General features: G+C 48.1%; 1 protein-coding gene across 3 annotated transcripts in view; it reads left to right on the forward strand.

Annotated features, from left to right (window-relative positions):
* The window catches only part of fig4a (FIG4 phosphoinositide 5-phosphatase a), a 234,962-nt gene that overhangs the window by 32,480 nt on the left and 184,807 nt on the right, over positions 1-17,675 (forward strand). For all 3 annotated transcript variants that reach the window (XM_072499995.1, XM_072499997.1, XM_072499996.1), the window contains exon 5: positions 11,597-11,753. In XM_072499995.1, the coding sequence (XP_072356096.1) occupies positions 11,597-11,753 (157 nt within the window). The remainder of the gene's footprint in view (positions 1-11,596; positions 11,754-17,675) is intronic.

Below are 17,675 nucleotides of genomic sequence, written 5' to 3' on the forward strand. Positions count from 1 at the left end.
GGAAAGCGTCATAGATCGCAGTTATGTAAGTGTGGTCACACCCAAGGTGCAGGCAGAGAAATGGGTGACCACCAGAAAGGGCAGGCAGTCAGTGCATGAATCCCCTGTGGTTGTCCCCCTCTCGAACAGATATACCCCTTTGGATACTGTCGGGGGGGATAGCCTATCAGGGGAAAACAGCAGCAGCCAGAGCAGTGGCACCACGGCTGGCTCTGATGTTCAGAAGGGAGGGTCAAAGCGCAGAAGAGTAATAGTTATAGGGGACTCTATAGTCAGGGGAACAGATAGGCGCTTCTGTGGACGTGAAAGAGACTCCAGGATGGTATGTTGCCTCCCTGGTGCCAGGGTCCAGGATGTCTCCGAACGGGTAGAGGGAATCCTGAAGGGGGAGGGCAAACAGGTAGAGGTCGTTGTACATATTGGTACTAACGACATAGGCAGGAAGAGGCATGAGGTCCTGCAGCAGGAGTTCAGGGAGCTAGGCAGAAAGTTAAAAGACAGGACCTCGAGGGTTGTAATCTCGGGATTACTCCCTGTGCCACGTGCCAGTGAGGCTAGAAATAGGAAGATAGAGCAGACAAACACGTGGCTAAACAGCTGGTGTAGGAGGGAGGGTTTCTGTTATCTGGACCACTGGGAGCTCTTCCGGGGCAGGTGTGACCTGTATAAGATGGACGGGTTGCATCTAAACCGGAGAGGCATAAATATCCTGGCCGCGAGATTTGCTAGTGTCACACGGGAGGGTTTAAACTAGTATGGCAGGGGGGTGGGCACGGGAGCAATAGGTCAGAAGGTGAGAGCGTTGAGGGAGAACTAGGGAATATGGACAGTGTGGCTCTGAGGCAGAGCAGACGGGGAGAAGTTGCTGAACACAGCGGGTCTGGTGGCCTGAAGTGCATATGTTTTAATGCAAGGAGCATTACGGGTAAGGCAGATGAACTTAGAGCTTGGATTACTACTTGGAACTATGATGTTGTTGCCATTACAGAGACCTGGTTGAGGGAAGGGCAGGATTGGCAGCTAAACGTTCCAGGATTTAGATGTTTCAGGCGGGATAGAGGGGGATGTAAAAGGGGAGGCGGAGTTGCGCTACTTGTTCAGGAGAGTATCACAGCTATACAGCGAGAGGACACCTCAGAGGGCAGTGAGGCTATATGGGTAGAGATCAGGAATAAGAAGGGTGCAGTCACAATGTTGGGGGTATACTACAGGCCTCCCAACAGCCAGCGGGAGATAGAGGAGCAGATAGGTAGACAGATTTTGGAAAAGAGTAAAAACAACAGGGTTGTGGTGATGGGAGACTTCAACTTCCCCAATATTGACTGGGACTCACTTAGTGCCAGAGGCTTAGACGGGGCAGAGTTTGTAAGGAGCATCCAGGAGGGCTTCTTAAAACAATATGTAAACAGTCCAACTAGGGAAGAGGCGGTACTGGACCTGGTATTGGGGAATGAGCCCGGCCAGGTGGTAGATGTTTCAGTAGGGGAGCATTTCGGTAACAGTGACCACAATTCAGTAAGTTTTAAAGTACTGGTGGACAAGGATAAGAGTGGTCCGAGGATGAATGTGCTAAATTGGGGGAAGGCTAATTATAACAATATTAGGCGGGAACTGAAGAGCATAGATTGGGGGCGGATGTTTGAGGGCAAATCAACATCTGACATGTGGGAGGCTTTCAAGTGTCAGTTGATAGGAATACAGGACAGGCATGTTCCTGTGAGGAAGAAAGACAAATACGGCAATTTTCGGGAACCTTGGATGACGAATGATATTGTAGGCCTCGTCAAAAAGAAAAAGGAGGCATTTGTCAGGGCTAAAAGGCTGGGAACAGACGAAGCCTGTGTGGCATATAAGGAAAGTAGGAAGGAACTTAAGCAGGGAGTCAGGAGGGCTAGAAGGGGTCATGAAAAGTCATTGGCAAATAGGGTTAAGGAAAATCCCAAGGCTTTTTACACTTACATAAAAAGCAAGAGGGTAGCCAGGGAAAGGGTTGGCCCACTGAAGGATAGGCAAGGGAATCTATGTGTGGAGCCAGAGGAAATGGGCGAGGTACTAAATGAATACTTTGCATCAGTATTCACCAAAGAGAAGGAATTGGTAGATGTTGAGTCTGGAGAAGGGGGTGTAGATAGCCTGGGTCACATTGTGATCCAAAAAGACGAGGTGTTGGGTGTCTTAAAAAATATTAAGGTAGATAAGTCCCCAGGGCCGGATGGGATCTACCCCAGAATACTGAAGGAGGCTGGAGAGGAAATTGCTGAGGCCTTGACAGAAATCTTTGGATCCTCGCTGTCTTCAGGGGATGTCCCGGAGGACTGGAGAATAGCCAATGTTGTTCCTCTGTTTAAGAAGGGTGGCAGGGATAATCCCGGGAACTACAGGCCGGTGAGCCTTACTTCAGTGGTAGGGAAATTACTGGAGAGAATTCTTCGAGACAGGATCTACTCCCATTTGGAAGCAAATGGACGTATTAGTGAGAGGCAGCACGGTTTTGTGAAGGGGAGGTCGTGTCTCACTAACTTGATAGAGTTTTTCGAGGAGGTCACTAAGATGATTGATGCAGGTAGGGCAGTAGATGTTGTCTATATGGACTTCAGTAAGGCCTTTGACAAGGTCCCTCATGGTAGACTAGTACAAAAGGTGAAGTCACACGGGATCAGGGGTGAACTGGCAAGGTGGATACAGAACTGGCTAGGCCATAGAAGGCAGAGGGTAGCAATGGAGGGATGCTTTTCTAATTGGAGGGCTGTGACCAGTGGTGTTCCACAGGGATCAGTGCTGGGACCTTTGCTCTTTGTAGTATATATAAATGATTTGGAGGAAAATGTAACTGGTCTGATTAGTAAGTTTGCAGACGACACAAAGGTTGGTGGAATTGCGGATAGCGATGAGGACTGTCTGAGGATACAGCAGGATTTAGATTGTCTGGAGACTTGGGCGGAGAGATGGCAGATGGAGTTTAACCTGGACAAATGTGAGGTAATGCATTTTGGAAGGGCTAATGCAGGTAGGGAATATACAGTGAATGGTAGAACCCTCAAGAGTATTGAAAGTCAAAGAGATCTAGGAGTACAGGTCCACAGATCACTGAAAGGGGCTACACAGGTGGAGAAGGTAGTCAAGAAGGCATACGGCATGCTTGCCTTCATTGGCCGGGGCATTGAGTATAAGAATTGGCAAGTCATGTTGCAGCTGTATAGAACCTTAGTTAGGCCACACTTGGAGTATAGTGTTCAATTCTGGTCGCCACACTACCAGAAGGATGTGGAGGCTTTAGAGAGGGTGCAGAAGAGATTTACCAGAATGTTGCCTGGTATGGAGGGCATAAGCTATGAGGAGCGATTGAATAAACTCGGTTTGTTCTCACTGGAACGAAGGAGGTTGAGGGGCGACCTGATAGAGGTATACAAAATTATGAGGGGCATAGACAGAGTGGATAGTCAGAGGCTTTTCCCCAGGGTAGAGGGGTCAATTACTAGGGGGCATAGGTTTAAGGTGAGAGGGGCAAAAGTTTAGAGTAGATGTACGAGGCAAGTTTTTTACGCAGAGGGTAGTGGGTGCCTGGAACTCACTACCGGAGGAGGTAGTGGAGGCAGGGACGATAGGGACATTTAAGGGGCATCTTGACAAATATATGAATAGGATGGGAATAGAAGGATACGGACCCAGGAAGTGTAGAAGATTGTAGTTTAGTCGGGCAGTATGGTCGGCACGGGCTTGGAGGGCCGAAGGGCCTGTTCCTGTGCTGTACATTTCTTTGTTTCTTTGTTTGTTTGTTTGTCTCCGGCTTCGGGGGCTTTGAGTCCCTCCATGCTAATAGTATCTGTCTCCGGGCTACCAGGGAAGCAAAGGCTAGAACGTCTGCCTCTTTCTCCTCCGTGGTTCCCGTGTCTTCCGACACCCCGAAAATCGGCACCTCTGGACTCAGTGCCACCCTTGTTTTTAACACCGTGGACAAACCCCCATCAAAATCCCCGAAGCTTTGGACATGTACAGAACATGTGGACATGGTTCACTGGTCCTCCTGCACATTTTGCACACCTGTCTTCCACCCCAAAGAATCTGCTCATCTGGGCCACTGTCATGTGAGCCTGATGAATGACCTTGAATTGTATCAGGCTTGCTGAGCCTGGCACATGTTGTGGATGCGTTGACGCATCCGCCCAAAGACCATCCTCTATCTCTCCTCCCAGCTCCTCCTCCCACTTGCGCTTTAGCTCCTCGGTCTGCGTCTCCTCTGACCCCATAAGTTCCTTGTAAATGTCAGAGACACTCCCTTCTCCTACCCACCCTCTGGAAACTACCCTGTCCTGAATCCCCCCTAGCGGTAGGAGCGGGAAGGTTGATACCCATTTATGTAGGAAGTCCCGCACCTGCAGATACCTGAATTTGTTTTCCCTCGCCAACCCAAACCTCTCCTCCAGCGGCCTCATACTCTGAAAGCTCCCCTCTATAAACATATCCCCCATCCTCCTTAATCCCTGCTCTCCGCCATATCCGGAACCCCCCCCCCCCATCCATACTTCCCGGGGCAAACCGGTGATTATTACAGATTGAGTACCAGACCGATACTCCCATATGTCTCCTCCGTTGCCCCCAGACTCTCGGGGCCGCCACCACCACGGGGCTGGTGGAGTACCGTGCCGGTGGGAACGGCAGAGGCGCAGTTACCAATGCCCCCAGACTGGTGCCTTTGCATGAAGTCGCCTCCATACGCTCCCATGCCGACCCCTCCCCCACCACCCACTTCCTGATCATGGCGATATTCGCTGCCCAGTAATAGTTACTAAAATTTGGCAGCGCCAGCCCGCCCTCTCCCCGACTCCGCTCAAACATTACCTTCCTTACTCGCGGGGTCTTGCCCGCCCAACTGGAGCCAGTGATCACTTTGTTGACCCGTTTAAAAAAGGATTGCAGAATAAAGATGAGGAGACGCTGAAATGCAAACAGGAATCTTGGGAGGAACATCACCTTCACCGTCTGCACCCTCCCAGCCAGCCAGCCCCCCCTCCCCCCGGTGCAGTCTAAAATAGTCTGATGTTGTCCTATTCGGCCGTACGCTTGCCACAGGAGCCTGATACAGCAACCTGTCCCAGTCAATAAAGACCCGCCCAAATCCAAACCGTCCCCGTACCTCCTCTCAGATAATCACATTCTACCCGATCAAAAGCCTTTTCTGCATCCATTGCGATCACTATCTCCACCTCCCTACTTTCCGGGGGCATCATTATCACGTTTACCAACCTTCTTACATTGGCCACCAACTGTGTACCCTTAAGCCCCGTCTGGACTTCCCCAATAACGTCCGGAACACAATCCTCAATCATGGAGGACAAATTTTGGCCAGCAATTTAGCATCCACATTCAACAGGGATATCGGCCTGTAGGACCCACACAGCTCCAGGTTCTTGTCCCGCTTCAGGATCAGCGAAATCGTGGCCTGTGACATCGTCGGGGGCAGCACCCCTCTTTCCTTTGCCTCATTGAACATCCTCATCAACACTGGCCCCAATATCCCAGAGAACTTTTTATAAAACTCCACTGGGTACCGGTCCGGCCCCGGGGCTTTACCCGACTGCGTGGCCTTCAGACCCTCCACTATCTCTTCCAACCCGATTGGGGCCCCCAGCCTTTCTACCAGCTCCCCGTCCACCTTTGGTAAATTCAGCCCCTCCAAGAAGTGCCTCATCCCCTCCGGCCCCGGAGGGGGTTCCGACCTGTACAGCCTACTGTAGAAATCCCTAAACGCCTTATTTACCCCTGATGAATCTCCAACCAGGTTCCCATCTCCGTCATTTACTTTCCCTATCTCCCTGGCTGCCTTCCTCTTTCTAAGCTGCTGTGCAAGCATTCTGTTGGCCTTCTCTCCATGCTCATAGATCGCCCCCCTCGCCTTTCTCAACTGCTCCACCGCCCTCCCTGTGGTTAACAAGCCGAACTCCACCTGTAGCCTCCGCCGTTCCCTTAAAAGCCCTGCCTCTGGGGTCTCCGCATACCTCCTATCGATCAGTGTTTGGTTTATTAAAGGGGTTGGGTTACAGAATGTTGTTACTAGCCGGGGAGGGAGGGAAGAGGGGGAGAGAAATGTTCTGCTGACGAGGGAGGGGCCTGGGCTAAGGGACAGAGAGGAGATTGGGGGTGAAGGCTGCCTGGGGGCGGACCGGTGGATGCGTGGAGCATGTGGGAGGTCGGTACATTAAGGTCAGTGGGGAAACTGGAGGGGGTGCAGGTGGTATTAGTAAAAGTGTATGCGCCAAATTGGGACGATGTGCAGTTTATAAAGAGGATGCTGGGGAAGATACCGGACCTGGACTCGCACAGGTTGGTCATGGGAGGGGACTTCAACACAATTAATTACCCTGGCTAGGACCGGTCAAGCTCAAAAACTGACAGAGTGCCAGCAATGGCAAAGAACTAAAAGGGTTCATGCCGCTGGGGGGTGGGGGTGGGGGGATCCATGGAGATTTGGGCAGCTGAGGGTGAAGGAGTTCTCCTTCTATTCACACGTGCATAAAGTGTACTCCCGGATCGATTTCTTTATTTTGAGTAGGGCATTACTGGCAGGGGTGGTGGACACAGGGTACTCAGCGATCACAATCTCAGACCATGCTCTGCACTGGGTTGACCTGCAGGTTAGTAAAAACAGTAACCAGCCCCTGCACTGGAGGTTAGATGTGGGACTTCTGGCTGACGAAGCGGTGTGCGAGCGGTTGAGGAAATGTATTCCGAACTACCTGCAGGTCAACAACTCTGGGCAGATTTCAGCAGTGGTGGTCTGGGAAGCACTGAAGGCGGTGGCCAGAGGGGAGCTGATCTTGATACGGGCCCATAGGGAGAAGGTGGACAGGGCAGAGACGGACCGACTGGTAAAGGAGATACTCACGATCAATAGGAGGTATGCGTAGACCCCAGATGCAGGGCTTTTAAGTGAACAGCAGAGGCAATAAACACTATGATCTAAAAATGCACACCTCCATCCCCCAACAGTGCAAATAAAAACCTTCACTCACTCGGCTCTACCGCTGGTCCCAAATCAATGCAAAAGGCATTACAAACCGCTTCCACAAAACAAAACACTAGAAACTTTTTTTAAAAAAAAGAAACAGAAAAACACACAAAAAAATGTAAGAACGTTGCAGCAAAGTTCAAATATTCTCAGTCCACCACCAGTCCTTTCCTTTTCGCAAAGTCCAGCGCGTCCTCGGGTGACTCGAAATACAAGTGCTGTTCCTCATGCGTGACCCAGAGACAGGCCGGATACAACAGTCCGAACTTCACCTTTTTCTTAAAAAGGATCAACCTAATCTGGTTGAAGCCTGCTCTTCTCCTAGCCACCTCCACACTCTGGTCTTGGTAAACCCGCAGGATACTGTTGTCCCACTTAACAGCTCCGTGTCTGTTTGGCCCACTGTAGAATGCGCTCCTTATCCAAGTACCTGTGGAATCCCACCACCATTGCCCGGGGGGGGTCTCCCATTCGCGGCTTCCTAGCACTTGCTCTGTGAGCCCTGTCCAACTCCAAGGACCGGGAGAATGCCCCATCCCCCAACAGCTTCTCAAACATGTCTACGATGTATGCCCTAGTGTCCGCTCCTTTGGACCCCTCCGGGAGCCCAACGATTCTCAAGTTCTGCCGGCGGGACATGTTCTCTAGGTCCTCCACCTTCTCAGGAGCTTCTTCTGCTGGTCTCTCAGCATCCCACCTCCAACTCCACCGGAGTTTGATGTTCCTCCTGCTCAGCCAGCACCTTCTGGATCGCCCGATCTTGGGCGTCCAATCTAAGCTCCAGCCGCTCAATTGACTCTCTTATCGGTCCAAGCAGTCCAGTTTCTGCTTAGCAAAGCCTTCCTGAATAACTTGCATCAGCTGCTCCGTTGACCGCACGATCGATAAACCAGAGGTCCGGTCCTCCGTCATGCTGTCCCCTGGGTCAACTTCAGCCCAAGCCTTCTCTGTCTTTCTATTTCTGCCTTTATGAGCACTTCTAGTCATTCTCTCTATGCACCGATGTGGGAATTCAGTACACAATTGCCTCTGTCATCAGTTTTACAATTCAGGTCCGATCGAAAATCAGGGGGGAAAGGTCCAAAAGTCCGACCAGAGCGGAAGCCGCCAAATGTGCGACTTACTCCTTTATAGCCGCCACCAGAAGTCGATAAGTACGTGATTGTGACGGCCGCATTAGAGGGAGGCTGGTGGCACTGGCGAGGGTATATGGCCCCAACTGGGATGATGCAGGGTTTGCGAAGAGAGTGCTGGGTGCCATCCCGGATTTGGACACCCATGAGTTAATAATGAGGGGGGGGGGACTGGAACATAGGGCAGAAGTCGAAAATGGCCCAGTCAGTGAGGGCGAAGGTGCTGGCTGGGCTCATGAGAGAGATGGGAGGAGTGGACCCATGGTGGTTCCTGCATCTAAAGGGAGCGGGAGTATTCGTTTTTCTCTCTGGTAAGGTGGACTCGAGAATAGACTTTTTTATGGTGGGCAAGACGTCATTGGCCAGAGTCAAAGGGTCGAAGTATTCAGCGATATTGATTTCAGATCGTGTGCCGCATTGGGTGGATGTGGTTCTGGAGAAAGGGGTGGAACAGAGGCCAGGGTGGAGAATGGATGTGGGACTATTGGGGGACTGGGGTTTTCGCAATAAAATTGGGATGGTGATCGAGGAATATATGGGGTTTAATTGCAGAATGGAAGTTTCGCAGTCGGTGGCCTGGGGGGCTCTGAAAGCAGTTTTATGGGGGGGGGCAGCTGATCTTGGTTAAGGCTAAGGTGGACAAGGAGAGAAAATGCTGGAGGTGGATAGGAGTTACGCGGAGAACCCAGGTCCGGCCCTTTTGGCCAAGAGAAGGAGCTTCTGACAAGTTTGACCGACTGTCCACAAGGAAAGCGGTGTCAATTGAGAAGGGTGAGGGGGAAGTCTATGAACATGGGTAGAAGGCTGGCCAGCTCCGGAGGGAGGCGGCGAGGGATATAATCCAGGTGGGAGATAAGTTGGGGAAGTCAATGGTGGCCCCAGAACAGATCAATAAATGATTTGAAGAGTTCTATGAGAAGCTACAGGTTGAAGGCACCGGGAAAGGAGCAAGAGATGAGGGAGTTCCTGGACGGATTGGGGAAGAGGACAGGGTAGGGCTGGAGGGGCCGGTGGGGGAGCAGGAGACAATTGGGAGGATGCAGTCAGGGAAGGTGGCGGGACTGGATGGGTTCCCAGTGGAAAACTATAAGAAGTTGGTGGGAATGTTTGAGGAGGCGATAGGTAGGGGGGTCTCCCATTCGCGGCTTCCTCACGAGTGCTCTGTGTCACCCCCCTCCCCCGTACATTTCAGAGCCAAGCACGTTGATGGGGAATATAATGGGGTTGCTCCAGAGATTTGGGTCGTTCACGGGGTATAAATTGAACCTAGGCAAGAGCGAGTATTTTATGGTTTCCCGGGCGGGAGGGCGGTGCCATTTCGTCTGGCGGCAACGCACTTTAGGTACTTGGGGTGCAGGTGGCGTGGGATTGGGGTGTGCTCCGAAGGTACAATTTTACTAGTTTAATGGGCAGGGTGAATGCCAATTTGGCAAGGTAGGACAACCTCCCTCTGTCGTTGACAGGTTGGGCGCAGATAGTTAAAATGAATGTGATACTGCGACCTTCTACCAAATTCTTTCTTCAAGGAGGTGGACAATTTGATCTCATTGTTTATTTGCTGGGGATTGGCGGGAGGGGGGGGGGGGTGGCGAATGTTGAGGAGGTGTGGGGCTGGGTTACGGGGGGGGGGAGAAGAGTGAGAGAGAGAGCGAGACTACTATCGCCGAATATTTTGCCCTTTTAACCCACAAAAGCAGGGACCTGGGTTCAATCTATGATGGGGGACACATAAATGGCTGGGCAGCACAGTGGAATTGTGGTTAGCACAGCACCAGGTACCCAGGTTCCATTCCAGCCTTGGGTCACTGTGGAAATTGTACGTTCAGCCCGTGTCAGTGTGGATTTCCTCTTTTTAAAAAAAATTCATTTGCAAGATGTGGGCGTCGCTGGTTAGGCCTGCAATTATTGCCCATCCCTAGTTGCCCTTCAGAAGGTGGTAGTGAGTTGTAGTCCTTGACATGTAGGTACACCCACTGTGCTGTTAGGGAGGGAGTTCCAAGATTTTGCCCCAGGGGCAGTGAAGGAACGGCACTATATTTCCAAGTCAGGGTGACTTGGAGGGAATCTTCAGGTGGTGGGGTTCCCAGGAATCTACTGCTCTTGTCCTTTTAGATGGTAGTGGTTGGGGGTTTGGAAGGTGCTGTCTAAGGAACTTGGAGTTGTTCAGTGCATCTTGTAGATGGGGTACACAGCTGCCAATGTTCGAAGGTGGTGGAGGGTTTGAATGTTTGTGAGGGGAAGCAATCAAGCGGACTGCTGTGTCCTGGATGGTGTTGAGCTTCCCTGGTAGCCACAGTATTAAGTTGGCTCGTCCAGTTCAGTTTCTGATCAATGGTAACCCACCGGGTGCTCTGGTTTCCTCCCATAGTCTAAAGGTGCAGATTAGGTGCATTGGCCATGCTAAAATTGCCCCTTAGTGTTCAAAAGGTTAGGTGGGGTTACTGCCCCTAAATACCCCAAGCACCTTCGCCACCCCTGAGAGAGCCAGCGACCGAGGCCTAGACTGGTCCATTTTAGGCTCCAGTACACAATTGAAGTCACCTCCCAGAACCAGCTGGTGCGTGTCTCGATCAGGGGAGGCAGCAGATTCCTAATAAAACACCATATCATCTTTGGGATGTAGACTATCAGACCCAATTTCCCCAACAGCACTACTAATATTGATCTCATTCAGTTCCTCCCTCTCACTAAATCCTTCATTCCCCAACATTTCTGTTATCTTGTTTGTATCCTCATTTGTGAAGACAGAACCAAGGTTGCTCAACCATTTCTTTATCCCCCATTATAAATTCCCGAGTTTCTGACTGTAAGGGACCTACATTTGTCTTCACTAATCTTATTCTCTTCACATACCTATAGAAACTTTTACACTTTCTCACATTGAACTCTATTGCTATTACCTTTCCCCCATTCATTTAATTTGTCTGTCTGCACAACTTGCTGTATTTCCTAACTTAATATCATCTACAAACTTGAATATACAACTCTGTATCCAAGATATTGATGTAAGTTGTGAAAATCTAGGCCCTAGTGCAGATCCCTGAAGACGTCTACTTGTCACATCCCACCAATTAATATGTTTCCTTATCCCTGCTCTGTCTCCTACTGCCCAACCAATTCCTAATCTATGCGTAAATTTACTTTAAATACTGTGCGTTTCCATTAACTTTTGTTATTATTCCCCCACTCACTCCCTAGCTGCCCTTCATTTTCAATCCGAGCAATTGTGGGGGTTAATTTATTGTTATTTGCACTAGTGTCCTGGCTGAAAATTGGTGCCTTGGTACAGGTAATAGTGAATGTGTGATCTTTCTCCTATATGGCACAGTCTGTACTACTGAGCTATCAAATTTAGACCAAGATGCAGTAAATATATCTATTACATTTATTGTTTGTTTTGTCACAATATAAAACTCTTATGTTGAAGACTAAACAATTCACCTTTTTCCCCCCACAGGGTTTGTCAGATTTTTAGAAGGATATTATATTGTATTGATAACTAAAAGAAGAAAAGTTGCAGATATCGGTGGCCATTCAATTTATAAAATAGAAGACACCAACATTGTCTACATTCCAAATGACTCCGTTAGAATTGCCCATCCAGCTGAAGCCAAGTAAGTGAACACCAAACAATTCAGACATGTGTGGGCAATTCTACAATTTACACTAACTTATAGCCCTATATCTTATCATCACTGAAGAGCCTTTACAGTTGGCAACCTACCATCTGCAAGAGTTGATGGGAATGCAACTGCAGAACGTCTGGTGAGGCTAGATGCGATTGTCTGCTGCACTTCTTTTGATGGAAGAAAAATCTGCTTCTGAAAAGATAGTCTGCCACAAACTCACATGTGAAGTTGTCCATTGCAGGTGATGTGGGATCATCGCTGTTGACAAGCCTAGGCTTTAGAGCAAATACAGCCACATATCACGGGGGTGGCAAGTTCCTGCACACAGCTGGTATTGCCATTTGCATTGATCATCATCTCGAGTTTCCCCACTTATCATGATTGATGTCGAGGACTTTCATGTCTCTTTTGACAGGATTCTTAAATCGAAGCTTTGGGTGCCCTGCTGGACACTTGGCATGCTGCCTCCCCCATTGTGTTTCCTTGAGGATACAGCTATCCTCCATGCTGTGCAGATGCCCAAGGCATCTTTCCTTGATCAGCAGTAGTATGCTGAGCATTTGTCCTAGAAAGAACCGCTACATTGGTGACTTTGTCTTTCCAAATGATGCCAAGGATGTGTAGTAGACATTAGAGTTGGAGGTTATTGAGCCATTTTTCTTAGATGCAAGCTGTCCAGGCTTCACTGCCATTTAATGCAATGTGCTGAGGACAAAGGCCTTGTAGCTACATTATTGGTCCATGTTTTTTTCATGCCCATTTTGTTAGGCAGCCAAAGTTGGCTGCTTTTCCAACACATGTCCTGAGCTCTGTCAGTAAATCCAAGATAACAGAATTTGCTGACTGCTTCCAGTGGTGTGTTGAGCACAGGTGAAGATGCAACATCCTGTCTCATAACTACAGTTTTCCTGATTCTTATGTTGACGTTGAGCAAAAATATGACACAAGCATGAGGCCTCTGATCCATGAGCCTTTGGAGCTCACCTTCTATCTGGGGCACGAATGCAGTATGATCAACATTGATCAAACGTGCCACAATTTTGTCTTGGCTACAATTGTGTGTGATAGGCCATGCCTTCCATGTCATCAGGGACAGAATAGGTCAGAAAGCAGAGAAAAAGATGCAAAATAAAGTAGGGCTAAGACATAACCCTGTTTCACCCCATTCTTGATCTTAAAACTGTCAAGTGGTGGAGCCATCAAACTGAATGGGCTGTACATGTTATAGAAAGACCATATGAGTGTGAAACTTGGGAGCTCTAATGTTTGTTAGAGGTCTGTCCTGCTTACCGTGTCAGGTGCTTTTGTGACCTGTGCATTTTTCTTGAAGCTGAGACCGGGAGAAGATCCTGTCCACCGTGGATCTGCTGACTGAAGCCATAGTGTCCCTCCAGGTATATTTTGTTGGTTACTTTATGGCGACTCATTAGAATTCTGCCAAAGGTCTTTGGTCTGAGGAGTGAGATCCCCCCAGTAGTTGTGGCAACCCCCTTCATCACTTTTGTTCTTGTTTAATGTGGTGATGTTTGTATCACGCAGATACTGTGGACAAAGCCTTCTCTCCATCAGAGGAAGAGAGTTCTCGAGTTAGGGCAACAGGTGGGGCTTTCCCTACTAGAGTAGCTCAGCTGCTATGCCATCCTTTGCAGGTGCTTTCTTGCTGATATGGAGTCCATGGTCTGTTCAAGTTCAAATAATTAGGGTTCTGCATCCACCTTGTACATGGTGGAAAGAGTATCGAGCACAGGCAGAGATACACGTCTCACATGAGTATTGCTCTGAGTAATGCTTTATCCTGCAGGTCATTTGCTTGTTCCTGTTGGTGAGTACTTTCCCATCTGCAAATTTCAAAAGAGCAACTTTGGCGATGAGTGAGCGGAGTTATCTTTTGATACTGTCATAAATATCACAAAGGTTAACATTGTCACTAGAAGTTGGGCAGCACAGTGGTTAGCATAGTTGCTTCACCCCTCCAGGATCCCAGGTTCGATTCCCAGCTTGGGTCACTGTCTGTGCGGAGTCTGCACGTTCTCCTCGTGTCTGCGTGGGTTTCCTCTGGGTGGTCCTGTTTCCTCCCACAGTCCAAAGATGTGCATTGGCCATTCTAAATTGCCCTTAGTATTCAAAAAGGTTAGCTGGGGTTACTGGGTTAAGGGGATAGGGTGGAGGTGTGGGGCTTTAGTGAGGTGCTCTTTCCAAGTGCCAGTGTAGTCTCGATGGGCCGAATAGCCTCCTTCTGCACTGTAAATTCTATGATAAGTTTCTGTATTTTTTCATGAAGACTGATCTGATACTTGGGTGTAGCAGCTTGATGTCTTCTACACAACTTGGTAAATATGGGATAGTTACATGCTTTAGGGTTAGGAGACTGTTAATGCAGGTGATGTCTGCTCTTTGCTTCAGTGACAGGAGTCGTTTTTGCAAAGAGGTCCGCAAGCCAATCTTTGTTCCTGTTTCATGCCTTGCCAAACGTTATTACTGCGACCTCGGGTGCTGCTATGCTATATCTGGGAGGTCCCAGATGGAAGGGACTACCCATGATGTTCTGACAATCTTTGTTCGTCGTTATCCCTCGTACATGGAATGTTAATATATGGCATGCCATTTTGTTTTGACTCTTGTGTTTTCCATGATTGCACCTTCACTCTGTTATTGACAGCATGTGATAGCATACAATGCAGGAGTAAGCCACTCAGGCGCTCAAGCCTGTTCCACTATTCAGTAAGGTAATGCCTGATCTGATTGTAACCTCAACTCCACATTTCACATTCACAATTTCTCCTTTCAACTTGCCTCGCTTCCTACAAACAAAAGGAGTGGCAATGGGTACCCACATGGGCCCCATTTATGCCTATCTTTTTGTGGGGTATGTGGAACATTCCTTATTCTAGTCCTATTCCCCCCCCCCCCACCTGTAACCCAGCCCCACACCACCTCCACATTCGCCGTCCAGCAAATTTGGGAGGCTGGGGCCCCCCTGCCTGTCACCCTCTCTGCAAGACCATCCTCTTAACCCTGGACACCTTCCTTCAAAGATGACTGCTTTGATGCCCTTTATGCTCCGGTGTGTACCTGGAAAACCTTTTGTTTCCAATTTTAATCCCTCTCTCCCCTTCACCTAGTCCATTTTCCTTTCTTGACCTCTCTATCCATTTGTGGTGATAGACTGTCTACCAATTTTCATTACAAACCCACCGACTCTTACAGCTCCTCACACCTCGCTTCCTATAAGGACGCCATCCTATTCTCCCAGTCTCTCCACCTATGCCGCATCTTTTCTAGTGATGCTACCTTCCAAACATTGCGCTTTTGACAGGTTTTCCTTTTTCCTAAATCAAGGATTCCCCTATTGTAACTGACAGAGCGCTCAACTGTTCCCGATATCTCGCCTGCACCTCTGCCCACACCCCTTGCACTCTTTCCCAGAATATTGTTAGTCTCCACATTCAAAGGATCATCTGCTCTAGATTTTCCAAAAAGAGCAAACATTCTTTCCATGTCCACCCTGTCAAGACCCCTCAGAATTGTTATTGTCTCTTCTAAACTCCACCGGATGTAAGCCTAGCCTATCCAACCTTTCCTTGTAAGACAACCATTCCAGATATTAGCCTAGTAAACCTTCTTTGCACTCCTTTCAATGCATTTTCATCCTTCCTTAATAAGGAGATGAATACTACACACAGTATTTCAGATGCGGTTTCATCAATGTCCTGTACCACTGGAGCATAACCCTTATTTTTGTGTTCAATTCCCCTTGCAATAAACATTAACATTCCTATCAGATTTCCTAATGACTTGCTGTACCTGCATAGTAACCTTTTGTGATTCATGCACAAGGACACTCCAGGTCTCTGAATCTGAGCTCTGCAATCTATCACTATTTCGATAATATGCTTTTTTATTCGACATAGCAAAATGGACAGATTCACGTTTTCCCACGTCCAACTCCATTTACCAGATTTTTGCCCACTCACCATAATCTATGAGCTTTGACAAAGAGTCATCCAGACTCAAAACATTAGCTCCCTTCTCCCTCCACAGACGCTGTCAGACCTGTTGGGATTGTCCAGTATTTTCTGTTTTTGTAGCCTGTCTATGTCCTCTTGTAGTCTCCTTATGACCTCTTCACAACTTACTTTCCTACCTATCTTTGTCAACAGCAAATTTGACAAGCATCTCTAAGTCATTAATATAAATGTAAAAAGTTAGGACCCCAGCACTGATGTCTGTGGCACACCGCTCGTTACACCGTGCCAACCGAAAAATAACCGATTTATTCCCACTGTTTCCTGTGATCTAGTCAATCTTCTATCCATGCTAATATGTTACCCTCATACCAGGAGCTTATATTTTCCATTAAAATGTTTGATATGGCACCTTATGAAATGTCTTCTGGAAATCAGTACATCCACCAGTTTCCCTTCGTCCATAACACGTGACTTTTTCAAAGAGCGCCAATAAATTGGTTAAACGTGATTTACCCCACACAAAACCATAGTGATTTTGCCTGATTGCCTTGAATTTTTTATTGCCCTGATATAAATTCTTTAATAATAGCTTCCAGGATTTTCCCTATGACAGATGCTAAGCTAACTGGCCTGTAATTTCCAACTTTCTGTCTCCCTATTTGAAAAAAGATACGTTCGCTATTTTCCAATGTAACAGAATTTTTCCAGAATCTACGGAAATTTGTAAAATGCTCTGGGTGCAGATCGAATCTCACCATGACAGATGGTGAAATTTGCATTCAATAAATATCGGGAATTAAACGCCTATTGATAACCATGAAACTATTATCAACGTTCGTAAAACCCCATCTGATTCACTAATGTCCTTTAGGGAAGAAAATCTGCCGCCCTTTCCTGGTCGGAACTACATGTGACTCCAGATCTACAGAAATGTGGTTGACTCTTTATTAAAATAGTCCTCTATAATGACACAGAAAGCATTCTGTTTGGTTCAATGGCAATTAGGGATGGGCAATAAATGTTGGCTCAGCCAGCGATGCCCAAATCTCTTGAATGGTTTTTAGAATATCCATCAGGACCCAGGGAATTGTCAGCCTACAGCTCCCACAACTTGCTCAGTACCGTAATACCCACGACCAAGGATTACTACATGGGGCACAGACTCGCAACCCTGGATGAGCTGACGGAGAAACTGGAGCTACCGAACAGACAGGAGCTCCGACATTTACAAATCAAAAGCTTTCCCTGCAAGGAGACGACGAGGTAGCATAGGGTCCCAAGAGACACAATGCTGGAGGAACTGCTGGAACCGACAGTATGGAGAAAGGGAACTGTGGGGACATTTACGGACGACTTGTAGAAAGGGCGAGAATGCTGCTAGATGGGCAGGGGGTCCAATGAGTGCCGACTGGACCACACAAAGCAGACAGGAAAAGGGGGGGCAGCAAGGGAGGAACTCGGGGAAATATCAAGAGGGACCCAGGAAAAGAGTGAAGAGGGAGCCAGAGGGCCGATGAAAGATAGAATATAACATCTCCGATGGAAGAAAATGGAACCCGAATAACAATAAGGGGGAGAGGCCCGATGAAAGAAAATTGTACATAATAACCATCTCAATCACTGTATTGTGTACAAATGTAAAATTCAATAAAAATATTTTCTCATCTCTCATGTTAACTTAAAGCAATGTTGACCATTGCATGGGAATTCTTGCATCTCACTTTTACTCCTTCAGGCTTAATTCCTCAAACATGCTCTTTATTGGCTGTTTTTGTGCTCCATACATTATTTCCACTGTTCACATTCCATATGTCCACTGTTCACATTCCATATGAAGTCAGGCTTTGGAGGCTGTTTGACTCATTCTGGCTGGCCAGCACTATTGGGTAACAGAAAACAGATCCTGCTTCCTTCACCCCATAAATCTTGTGTTCTCCCT

The sequence above is a fragment of the Scyliorhinus torazame genome, chromosome 4 (genome assembly GCF_047496885.1).
Source record: "Scyliorhinus torazame isolate Kashiwa2021f chromosome 4, sScyTor2.1, whole genome shotgun sequence".
In the NCBI taxonomy this organism is placed as follows: domain Eukaryota; kingdom Metazoa; phylum Chordata; class Chondrichthyes; order Carcharhiniformes; family Scyliorhinidae; genus Scyliorhinus; species Scyliorhinus torazame.